The sequence below is a fragment of the Elephantulus edwardii genome, unplaced genomic scaffold (assembly GCF_000299155.1).
Source record: "Elephantulus edwardii isolate Elephantulus edwardi_28Jun2011 unplaced genomic scaffold, EleEdw1.0 scaffold00015, whole genome shotgun sequence".
NCBI classification, from domain to species: domain Eukaryota; kingdom Metazoa; phylum Chordata; class Mammalia; order Macroscelidea; family Macroscelididae; genus Elephantulus; species Elephantulus edwardii.
The window spans coordinates 8,558,186-8,570,955 of NW_006399765.1; the positions used below are offsets into that span (position 1 = coordinate 8,558,186).

Genomic DNA, 12,770 nt, shown 5'->3' on the forward strand with positions numbered 1-12,770 from the left:
ACACACACACACACACACACACACACACAAAAGAGGGAGTATTTTCTAGCTATGGTTGTCAAAGTATGCTCTGCAGAATAGACAAAATAGTAAAGAACAGGGAGTATACTGGGGTGAAGGGTGGACAGGGAGAAAAGTGCAACAATGAATGAATGGAAATCCAAAGTCTCTGTACATTTTCATTGAAATTAATAATAAAAAAAATTTAAAAAACAAAAGTCAAGTCTGATAATAGTCTGCAAAACAAACTGGAGAGGTTAATTTTATAAAATGCCATAAACATGAATAATCTTTTAAAACACAATGTGAATGCAGGAAGGTGTGAAATGCAATGTACATGAATGATCTACACATTGTAATAATTTTGTATGAAAACCAGTATTAAAGAAATAAAATAGAGAGGGGGGGAAAAACACTGGAGGGTGGTGGTTAAATTTCAAGCAAAAGAGCTTTAGTCACAAGGTAGCTAAGATCTAGGATGCAGTACAAAAAGGGAATGAAAAAAAGAGTCATTCCAAAGACAATGGAAAGAAATGGCCATCAACAAGCTCCAACTGAGCAAGAAGAAAGTGGAAAGAAACAAAGAATGAGAAAAAACAGTTTGAAGTAGAAAACTGTCTATAAAGCACACGTTAGGATTTATCTAGAGATGCAAGTATCCAAAATCTGACTTCACTTCTGAAAATGAGTAATAAAGAAATGTGCCAAAAAGAGAAGTACTGTTTAAGCAAACCACAGTCCTTCTTTAAAGGGTTTTGAAACATAAGTAAAAGAGTTTTGCAAGAGTGACAGTAAGTCCTTGGCATACTACACATCCGCCCTGAAACTCTCATGCCAACAAAAAAACCCAACAAAGCTGAGAAACAAGTACTCAAGAGAAATACCTATATTTTCTCTCCTGATGTATATTCAACCAGAGCAAATGCTCATTTTTTTTGATAGGCGTATTTCTCTCAAATCCTACCTGAACCATTAGATCTATTCCTTTAATCTCAAACTGAGGAAAAAGAGACTGATAGAATGAAACTGAGCTCCTATTTTATCCCCTTTTGACAAAAGTCATCCCTACCTTTAAGTCGATGATCCCACTCTTCTGCACTGGTAGGTAGGTGACCTGAAAGCCTTCAGCTTCCAGTGAGCGACAGGAGTCCAAGACACATTTGTGTTCAGTCTGGGTGGTGATCAAGTGCTTTTTCCGTGACTTGTAGAACCTAGCCACCCCCTAGAAATTGGTGGTGGTGAAAGGAAGAAACACACTCAGAGAGGGAACAATGACTCTGATCTCATTTCTGAAAGGAAAAGATATCAAAGTAAAAAATTAGGAAATGTCTGTCCTTTGATGCTAGAATATGTCTATTATATCTATTTAAATAACAATCATGTCTACTAGGTAATATTCAGACACAATCTGGAAGTATAGAAGTGAAACTCATGGGGGAGCTCTGGTGGCCTAGTGGCAAGGAGCTGCAACTACAATCCCAGAGGTGCACGGTTTGAATCCACCAGATGCTCTGCCAGGGAAGGAGGGACAATCTCCTCCTGTACCAGTCAGACCTGATTTGACGGTACACTCACACAAAAATAATAAAAAGAAGTGAAACTCATACATTTATTCCTTTCTGAAGGTAGTATTTATAATCTTTTTAGATAATTTTTTTGTTTTGTTTTTTCTTATTGTGTACTGTCGAATCAGATTCAGCTGGCACAGGAGGAGAATGCTCCTCCTTCTCCAGTGGGGCATCTGGTAGATTCGAACCACATGCCTTAGGGATTGCAGCACAGCTTAAAAAATTTTAAAAAGATATTTTAGAAACTCTATTGATAAGCTTTGTCTCTGATGCCTTTTTAAATTTGGCTTAGGAAGGTGTCTCAAAAGACAGATTGAAATTAGAGACAAAATATGGTGTAGTTATAATACTAAAAAAATGAAATTACTAACATTCTCAACAATAAATAAAAACTAAATTGTGGTAACACAGTTTCATAAGAAAGAATATAGTTATATTAAAAATTATGAAGTTTATCTTTCCAAATCATTGCTCCTGAGTACTGCAAAGTATTCCATGTCTATGGAATATGTATGGAAATGTACCACAATTTCTCAATCCAATCAGTTGTGGATGGACATTAGTGCTGTTTCTTGTAATGGTGAAGAACACTGCTATGAACATTGATGTACATATCTCCATTAATGTCTCAGTTCTAATTTCACTGGGGTATATTCCTAGTAGTGGAATAGCTGGGTCACAAGGAATTTCTATATTCAATTTTTTTAAGAAATATCAAATTGCCTTCCAGAGTGGTTGTATCATTTAACAATCCCACCAATGGTGTATGAGAGTTCCTACCTCTCCACATCCTCTCCAACATTTATTGCTTATGGCTCTGGAACAGCGATTTCAAAAATACCACATAACTTTGCAGACTGGAGAACATTATGCTGAGTGAACTAACTCAGTCTGTTAAGGATAAATAATGCATAAGACCATTATAAAAATAGGAGGATAGTTAATAAAGAAATGTATGAGGATCCAAGGGGGTAAAGGGGTAGGAGCAGAGGGGTGAGGATGGGTAGGGGCAAAATCACAGAATTGCACAATCTGGTGGCTAGAGGGAGGGGGGTGAAGAAAATAAGAACAATCCAGTGGGTACCTGAAAAGAGAGGGTAATAGAGAGCATAGTCCAATGGTGATTAATTTTATAAAACATAATTAATGGGAATGATTTTATGAAACACAGTATGAATGAAGAATAAAATGAAACACAATGTTTCATAATAATTAAACACAAAGCTTGTGCTTTGTAAGCAAGCCAATATAAAATAAAAATGTAAAAAATTACGAAGTTTAAAATGGAAGACTACATTAATAACATTTTATTATTAATGAGGAAAAGGAAGACACAGGAGAGTACAATTATAAAAGCATTAAAAGAAATGTATATGTATATGTGTGTGTGTATATATATATAAATAAACTTTTTTCTGGAACTATACAATAAAATAAAGAAACTTAACAAAATTAATTTTGTATAGTAGGATTAAGGTCAAAAATGGGAGAAAGGAGTGGAAGACTTACACTTATAATTTTAACATTATTATAGAGTAAAAAATTCTCACAATATGTACACTGAGTTATTTTTTAAAAATTACAAAGATTAAAATAGAAATAAAATGTTCACCATTGTCTAGAGCTTTAACAGAATACTATATTTAAGAACAGAATATCAGTTAAGCCAAAATTATGTCCACATAACCAAAACAAAAGGTAATGCTCTTAGATCATGGCAACCCTTTATTGGGTTTCCAAAGTTAATTAATCTTTATAGAAGAAAACTACCTTAGGGAGCTCTGGTGGCCTAGTGGCAAGACAACTGCACTGCAATCCCAGAGGTACGCGGTTCAAATCCACCAGATGCTGTGCTGGAGAAGGAGGGGGCAATCTCCTCCTGTACCAGTCAGGTCTGATTTGACGGTACACGTAAAAATAATACAATAATTTTTTTTAAAAAAAAAAAGAAGGAAACTAACCATTTTTCTCTTTCCGGAGCACTTGATGGATTCAGTGTTATCTTTTGTTTAGCAGTACATGTAATATACAAGAACACTACAGTTCTCTGATGATTACGTAGGGACTAAACATTTATGACGATAAACAAACCCAACTTATTGCTAGAGTGTCAGAACTGACTCGGTAGAAGGTTTTTGGAGGCTGTGAATTGTGCAGAAGATTGCCCATCTTTCTGCCATGGTGCTGCCTCTGGGATAGCAGAGCAACTTTCTATAGACTATGTATGCCACCAGAGTTCCTTTTCACAAGGATAAGGACAGAAAAAGAAAAACACAAAAATTTATTTTTCTCTTGCTATCTAATTTCATACATTATTATCAATAAAATAAAAAAAAGTGTGGAGGAAAGGTACAAGTATCTAAATAAGTAATGTTTTTTTCTGTCTTTCCTATGTGTTATCCACAGAGCAGAATCCTTTAATAGCAGATTATTTCTTCACCTTATCCATCTATGGAATTAAGGAGAACATCATCAGAGCTGCACTAGATCTCTACATTTTGGTTCTCTAGAGATTCTCAAAAGAAAGAGTATCAACGTTTTGAAAAGGCTTTGCATTCCAGCAACCATTCCCATCTTTGGAGAGATTTGATCTCTGGCTCCATGGTCTCTGCAGTTTGAAGGAAGGTCATCTGATGGCTTAACAGAATCAGGCAGAGGACTAATAACTCTGGAAACAAACCTAAACTTCCTATCCTGAGGCAAGTATTATGTTATTATATGCATTTTACATATTTCCTCTCTTACCTTAATCGCTATGTTGTTGGATTCAGTAGCACCACTAGTGAAAATAATCTCACGAGGGTCAGCCCCAATCAGAGATGCTACTTGCTGCAAGCCAAGAAACAGACATCTAGTATCAGTTACCCAGGTAGGAACCTAGTGTGAGCACAGCTGAGACAGAGCTCTGGAGCAAAAAAGAGCTCACTGCCCAAGGAAGAAACCCTGCATCAATCCCATTTTAAGTGTTCTGAGAAACTGAAGCTTAGAGAAAGCAGGTACCTGACCAGAGATTAACCAATTAGGAAATGCCTATTCTCAAAACCCAGAAGAGCCCCAAAACACCTCCATCTCTACCCACATCCACGGAGACCTACAGAACACTAAACACGTGACCCTGGAATAAGACTCCTCTGTACTAACCTGTCGAGCTTGTTCCATGGCTGCCTCACTCTCCCAGCCATAAGCATGTGTCCGGGAGTGTGGGTTCCCATAATAGTTGACTAAGTAAGGGAGCATGGCATCAAGCACCCGGGGGTCCTGAACATAAAAGAATACATCAGTTTTCCCCAGCCCATACACAATTCGAGCCTTATTCCATTTTTTCAGATTTGCCCCATAGGCCTCAACATAAGCCCAATCTTTTAGATAACAGCTAAACAAATAGCAGTCTGATATATTCTCAACTACAATAAATCTAAAATTATATTGTTCTATCATCCCATCAGGGAGCTCTGATAGCTTAATGGTAAGGACTTGTGCTGCAGACGTAAAAGTATGTGGTGTGAATCCACCAGGGGCTCTGCAGGAGAAAGATGGGCAATTTCTTCCCTTGTAACTTACCACCTCTGAAAACTCACTGGAGGGTCAGCTAAGGGTTGATTTCTATTTGAAGGAACACAACAACAACGTCATTCCAACATTCAGTCCACAAATACAGGCACGCTTTGCTTGTTATGTTTTCCAAATACTGCATCTTTTACAAAATCAAGCTTTGTGGCAAGCCTGTGTTGACCAAGTCTATTGGTACCATTTTTCCTATAGCATGTACTTACTTCATGCCACTCACTTCATGTCATATTTTATAATTCTTACATTTCAAACATTTCCATAACATTATTGCACACTTACGTGACTACAGGATAGTGTAAACACTCCTTTTCTATGCACTGAGAAACAAAGAAATCATCTACCTCACTTTATTGTGGTGGTCTGTATTCAAACATAGTATGTCCCCGTATGCCTGTATTGTTCTGACAGCTGTTTCTACAAGTGTTACCATTCCTTGGTTGCATTACTCAAAGGGTACAGGGAGTGTGGACTGCCTTAAATGACAATATCACAGGGAGTGACACCAAAATGAATGCAAATTATTGTGGAAAAAAAATTCTTGTGCAATGTGCAGTAGAAATTTATTTATTTTAAAACAAAAATATTTTCCTGAAGCCCAGCTTACATGTATTGATGTATCTATAAGGAAGATGTGGTTATTGCTGCTGTCAAGTTGGAAACAATCCTGACCCTCTAGCAGATTTTCAGAGGCAGTAAATACCACAGGAAGAGAATAGTTATCTTTCTCCTGCAGAACATTTGATGGATTCAAACCTTGTACCTTTGAGACTGCAGCCCAGAATCTTATTGCTAGGTCACCATCCTAGTGATATAAGATAGATACACAATTCTAATTTAAAAAAATTCTTTCCAATGCATTCTGGTCAGAACTCTCATTTTTACCCAATTACGTGGTTTTGATGTTAAGTATTTTTACACTTGCTGATTTTGTGAAACATTACAAATAGCCACAATGCTGTGGCAAGTAGTATTTGTGAACCTTTATCAGCTTTTTTAACTCTGTTGTGTACCAAATCGGATCTGACTGGCACAGGAGGAGCTTGCCATCCTTCTCCAGCTGAGCGTCTGCTGGATTTGAACGACATGCCTTCAGGATTGCCGCACAGCTTCTTGCCACTAGGCCACCAGAGCTCCCTCTTTATCAATAATATTTTTAAGATTGCAGTAGTATTAAAAGAAAAGGAGAAAAAATGAAAAAGGCTTCTGCTCAGTTACTAATGTTGCAATTCAATGAAGAAAAAAAATTACAAAACAATTTTGTTAACATTCACATAATCTCAAAAATATATTTCGACAATTTACAAGTATAATTATTAAATACTATCTTATTAAAATTAATATTATATTATTATTAAAATTAATAAACTTTTCTAAGGATTCTATTATGATGTGGTAAGGGAAGAGGTCCATGGAGGAAGGGGCCACTATGAGAAACAGCACTGAGTGACATCACTACCATTTCTGCCATCCAAAGTGATCTATGAAGGGTTGAGACATGATTAGCCCAGGACAATAGCCCTTCTAACAAAGCCCATCCCCTGGTAAACGCTACATTAATATTTAAGTGCTCATCTTCTGTCAGGCCCTTTTTTAAAAGCTTTACAACTTTTAACCCACCTTTAACTTGCCCAAGTCCACAAAGCTACTAAGTGCCAGTCTGGCACATGGTAGAGCTTTGTTTTCCCTTTTAGATACAGTTTTCTGCGGAAGGATAGGAATCTCCTCCCAGGCGATATATACTACCTCTGAAAACCCGCTGGAGAGTCAGTTTTTTGGTTTTTTTTTTTCAGAGTCAGTTTTGAGTCTGTCCCAACTCATTGGTACATAACAACTTTTAACATGCCTGCACGCAAGTGAACTGGCCAACATCAATAACAAGTAGCATAGCCATCTGTAGAGAATTAGAACGTAAATCTTCTGACTCCTGTCTTGTCGTTTTCCCCCGGGGCTCTAACTTGTAAATAACCAAGGCATTTCTGTTCACAGTCACTTAATTCCTATATCGAACCCCGGAGAAAACTGCCTTACCAGAGGAGTTGTGGCTTGCACATCCATGTAGAGCGGTCGTAGCACTGACTCCGCCTCGGGAGTCGAGCGAGTGTCCCTATCTGCCGCCTGGGGGCCATGATCTACAACTGACAAAGATGGACAAAGGGAGAGATGAAAGGGCATGTGACCATGACAGGAAAAGGTAAAAACTGAATGTAAGTCAAACGGTTAGTTTAAGAGATGTTGGGGTCAGATCTCAAAGGGAAAGGAGACAAAACATCAGAGAAAACCTGAGCATGCGATAAGCAAAAGGGGGACATGGTGTCTTGAGTGATATCCTTGGAATAAGACATTCCAAAGGAATGTGGAGACGGAGCAAAGAGCTCCTTGAAAGGTTACTTGAGGGATGGGAGCCTGACTACGATCACTGAAAGTTGTCGAGAAGGACTTCAAAGTGGAGCCTCGAAGGTTCTGAGGGACTGAGAGTCAGAATATGAGGAACTGCACCGAAGAGGGAGGGCTAGCATGGGAAAGCTGGATACAGTCAGAGGGTGGAGAAGGGGGAGCGGGTCAGGGAGGCTCGGGTATGGTCAGGTGCGTATCCGTGGCCATGGGGACAAGCCCCTGTATCTCCCGCGGGTAGCCGTCACCAGGACCAGGAGCGTACCGCGCGCGCACAGCCCCCGGAAGGGCGTCCCGGGCTTCGACGCGGGAGCCGCACTCAAGGCCAGAGTCGCCCGCCTCCAAGCAATCCGCACCAGCATAGTCTAAACGACTAAAGCGAAGGCCCGAACACTATGAAGCTTCAACTTCAGGATCCCGGAAGTGTAACCTCACGCCCCGGAAGCAATTCCACGGGTCGCAAGAGAACTACGCTCCATTTACTGTGTGAGACGTATAGCTGAGCGACCGAAGGCGCGAACGAGGTGAGGTGGGGGCATCGCGGCGCGGGGTTCGGAACGCGAAACGGGTAGTGAAGTCTGGCAACGAGATCCTTCGCCTTCCAAAGCTTCCCTGAACCCTCGAGTCCACTCCCTCTCCCGCTCCTTCGTCCTCCTCCTGACTCCCAAGCTGGAGTCCGGGCCCGCATTTCCATATCCCCCACACCCTGTAGATGCCGGTGGCCGTGGGTCCTTACGGGCAGTCGCAGCCAAGCTGCTTCGACCGCGTGAAGATGGGCTTCGTGATGGGTTGCGCAGTGGGAATGGCGGCCGGGGCGCTCTTTGGCACCTTTTCCTGTCTCAGGTGAGGGGTTGCTGGCGGTAAACTGTGGGCGGGACTACCAGATCTCCTGCCCCACTCCACTCCGGAGCCAAAATCCAGTGCTTTAGTTTTTGAACACTTAACGAGATTAATGTTCTTGTCACTTTCAAGACAGGAGAGATATGTTCAAAGCTACGGTGTGTAAAAGTGCGTTCTTTAACCTTAGGCAGCTGTTAAGTGGCTAAACTTCGCCCAGGGTAGAATCCAGGCACAGGAACCTCTTCATTCTAAGGCTCATATCAAAGCGCACATAGCACCGAATGTAGCATATATTCAACGCTTAATAATTCTCACCAGTGTTGCTGCCGTTATTTTCATTTCAGGTTGGAAGTAATGAAACAAATTTGTGTTGCAACGTGTTATCATGTAAACTGGCTTGTAGACATGAAACAAACACTACTCCGAAGGACGTTTTTCACATTGAGATTGTTTATTCCCATTTTCCCAGATTGTAAATTAGTTGACCCTATCTTGATTTTCTTCTCACAGGATCGGAATGCGGGGTCGAGAGCTGATGGGCGGCATTGGGAAAACCATGATGCAGAGTGGCGGCACTTTTGGCACATTCATGGCCATAGGGATGGGCATCCGATGCTAACCAGTGCAATGGTTGCCCCCTACACCTATTCCTTGTGATCCCATCCTATGTACTATAATAAAATCGTCTTTGAGTAATCTGAGAATCTGTTAGAAGCATTATACTACCTCCTAACTATAGATCTGTCACCTAGGTTAAGAGAAAATCTGATTTATGCAAAAAAGTAATGTTTCATTAGCCTAGTACCTCGAGCAGCCTTCCTACAGATGGGGTTTCCATGATGCCCTAACATAGGCTTCGGGCTATTGTTGGGTGCCATCATAGCTACCCTAGCGCTTCGCCATTCTTAACGTTAGTCACTCAAAATTACATTATTCTTTTTCACTGACCCTCTAGTACTCCCACAATGTTTTCTTTTTGAAAGGACTGACTCTTCCTGATGAAAGTATGTAAAAGGAAGTTATACATCCTTACTTCTAAAGAGCACCCTGGTTGCACTTCTCACAAGATAGTTTTTTTGGCAGTCCTAAGGCATTTATTCTTATGTGCACTGAGTCAACTCTATGTATACCAGCTCTGAACCCAGCTCTATCTTAAGCCAGCCGCATTGTCTCTGAGACATGTAGCACCATTATCCCAGTCACTAAATAAACCCCTCAGCCAGGGTCTTCCTCTATTGTGCTGTCCCTCCACCCTTCCAAGCCTCCATCATTGCAGCATGCCCAAACTATGTCAGAGCTACAAAATCCATGCCTCTTGAGAGTAGCCTTATTTCACTCTCTAGGACAAACCAGTTTGCACTCCTAGCTATATTCCATTTTTGTCAGCATCAGTTCTTGTCATCCTTAGTCATTGTCCAGCTTTGTGATGCATAGCAGTAGTGAGGACCAGCCCCTGGATCAGGCAAACCTTAGTCTTCAGATTGACATAATTGCTCTTCAGTACTCTGGAGATGTCCCCGACTCGATTTTCCCAATGCACTTCATCTTGATTTCCTGCCTGCTGGTGCCAAAGAGTGTTGCTTGGGAAGCCGAGCAAACAGTTAACAATCTCAAATTTCTTCATGGTCTATCATGCCACCAATCAGCCCAATGATAATTGTTTTCCTAATACTGTGAAGGCTGCACTCCTTGACCTTCTGCAGTCAATACTTCAGGTGCTTCTCAGTTTCGGCAAGGTGTCATCTTCATAAAGCAGGTTGTCTTCCTCCTATCCTGATGCCACATTACTCATACAGCCCAGCCTCCTGAATAATCTGTTCAACTTATAGATAGCCAAGGAATGGAGATAGGATGCATCCCTGGCATACACTTTCCTGACTTTGAACCATGTGATGTTTCCTTGCTGTTTTGATGCCTGCCTCCTGAACACAACTGACTGTTCTGGAATTCTCATTCTTAAGAGTTAGCCACATCTTATTTAGGTCATATATAAAGGAAGAGGGCTTCCTTATCCCCACAGGTCTTTTCCTGCTTCCCTGACACCTATATCCTTTGCCCCTGTTGGTTTTCATATTACCTGCCACTTTAACCTCTTCCTCGCATAGTAATTTCCTAGACAAGAGCCCAGGTCCTCCTCTACGAAACCTGCACTATCAGCTCATAACAGCTGCCCCATACTATGGTCCCAGGAACTTTAGAAGTGCCTCCTTCCTCAAAACTGGCATGGACCACCACCTATTCTCAATAGGAAACCTACAGTCCACTATTAACCTTTCCTAAACAATCTAGGAGCAACTACAGGTGACAATCAGCTGTCACTGGAGGTTTTTGAGGCTGTCAAATCATATTGAAAATTGTCCACCTCAATCTCAGCTTTCAAATTCAAACCCTCAGTCGCATGGCATTACTTGGGTTGGCAGAACTCATAATGGCCTTGAGTAATGAGTGACCTTTATCAACCAAACCAGGTTAATCTGGTACTACCCAACACACCCATCAAATGACCATCCATCTGAATGGTACACTACTCAGGAAACCCGCCAATTGCCCATCCCAAAGGTTTTCTGGGCAGATCTGACAGCTTAAAAACCCTTCTATGAGTGCAACAATGAATGAATGGAAACCCAAAATCTCTGTAAATGTTTATTATGAAAATTAATAAAATACAGAAAAAAATTTTCATTAAATAAAAAAAAAAAACCAAAAAACCCTTCTATGCTACCAACCACCCTCACCTGGCCTTTAACCTACATGACTGGCTTATCCTTCACAGGACAAAAACCCCAAAAGAACGAACCAGTACTGTTGCATGCCATCAATGAACCAGCTGGTAGGTTATAATCACATGAAGAATTTGCCAATCTTTCTCCCAAATACCTGAAATAACTGTTGCCAGCACAACTTCCACCAAATCCTATATACTGCATGCGGCACTATTAAGAATCTTTTAAGCACAAGTTTCTCCCAAAATATGAAGGTGGTTTGTAGTAAACGATGTTACTGCCATCAAGTCAAGCAAAACTCCTAATGCCTGAAGGTTTTCTCTATAATTATCGTCTCTCCAAGTTCAGTTTCCATAGGCATGTGGTTTAGCAAAGTGGATTGCCACTCCTGCTTCCAAACCTGTCAAACTGAGAGCGCCACCATACTAGTATGTCCACCATGGGCAGCTGTTAAGCATTTGACTCAATGGCACCAAGTTCAGCATCACAGCAAAACCAGATTACCTCAGTGTAGCATATTGCTAGACAAATGCTATAGAACGTAGAATGTTTTTCCAAACTGACCACCAGACCCTCAGGCCCAACTGACTTTCAAATACTTTTTAAGATAAAGCAAAAAAGCAGTTATGTTATCAGCCACCTACTGAGGGCAGGGGAAAAGTCCATGACATGGTGGCTTTTGCCTCACAAGCATCCTCATATATTGGTGAAAATATTAAATTACCATCTACTCATCACACTTTATAAACCATAATACTAGAAGAAAATTAGGATACATCTTTCCTGTTAAGATTATATACTAAAACCAAGGCCTCTTGGCCCAAGTCCAAGAAAAGAACAAAACTAACCCAATGAGATCTGGGTTAACAGAAGGGGAGAAAAACTTTCATTTTAAAAAATACAAATTGAAACTAGCAAACATTCAAAGTTCCATAATGTTTCATGTGGCATTGTTTTTGTCTTAACTGTGTCTTTGAAGTTCCTGGCCAAGGAAAAAAAAGTAGAACCATCCCATTCCTCAATGGATTTGAACAAAAACTGGCAGTAAACATCAGGTACAGCTCCCAGAGGAGACATTGGAAAAGAACAAAGCTAGGTCTCTTACGGAGCCACACACATAATGGCAGCACACAAACCTAGGTTCATTAGCTTCACACCAAGCCACAATGAAGGACATGCTACCATATTAAGTGTAAAATTATGTCATGATCTGTTCCTGTCCCATGGATCACGTTTTCAATGTGTGAAATAAAATGTGTATGCATTTTGTAAGCAAACCAATATAAAATAAAAAGTGAGACCTGTGGTGTAAACCCCCACCCCGCCCCGAAAAAAAATACAAATAAAATTTTCTTCAAATTAAAGAAAAACTATTAAGAGAGGAAATACTACAGATAACCACTTTATAGTTTTGGCCCCAAAGTCCAGTTTGAGAGCCATAATTGACATTGTCTACAATACTTCGAGTCCATGTTATTTATCAGGTTTGTAGAGTTCCAACAGTAAGATGAAGAAATCAGAAAATGCCCACCAAACATTAAAGCTCATAATCTAATATGGTAAATTTTGTATTAATTTTTAATATGCATGGATTTGGGTACAGTTTTAACTTTCATATATTCAACGCCCAACTTAAACACTTGAGCACATGTACTAATTTTCATTTTATACATCCCAT

At 40.3% G+C, this 12,770-nt stretch overlaps 2 protein-coding genes across 3 annotated transcripts in view; one reads left to right on the top strand and one right to left on the bottom strand.

Annotated features, from left to right (window-relative positions):
* NFS1 (NFS1 cysteine desulfurase) overlaps positions 1-7,891 on the bottom strand; it is a 17,192-nt gene extending 9,301 nt beyond the window's left edge. The window contains exons 1-5 of one of the 2 annotated variants that reach the window (XM_006881483.1): positions 7,795-7,891; positions 7,167-7,273; positions 4,710-4,826; positions 4,314-4,397; positions 1,070-1,222 (exon numbers count right to left, since the gene is read on the bottom strand). In XM_006881483.1, coding sequence (XP_006881545.1) covers positions 1,070-1,222; positions 4,314-4,397; positions 4,710-4,826; positions 7,167-7,273; positions 7,795-7,891 — 558 coding nt within the window. The remainder of the gene's footprint in view (positions 1-1,069; positions 1,223-4,313; positions 4,398-4,709; positions 4,827-7,166; positions 7,274-7,794) is intronic. The other variant, XM_006881484.1, reaches the window with a different exon arrangement.
* Positions 7,892-8,007: 116 nt separating this feature from the next.
* Positions 8,008-9,065, top strand: ROMO1 (reactive oxygen species modulator 1). Its single transcript, XM_006881485.1, has 3 exons — positions 8,008-8,058; positions 8,242-8,372; positions 8,880-9,065. Exons 2-3 carry the CDS (start codon positions 8,242-8,244, stop codon positions 8,986-8,988), a joined length of 240 nt encoding a protein of 79 aa, XP_006881547.1. The 5' UTR covers positions 8,008-8,058; the 3' UTR covers positions 8,989-9,065.
* Positions 9,066-12,770: the final 3,705 nt, after the last annotated feature.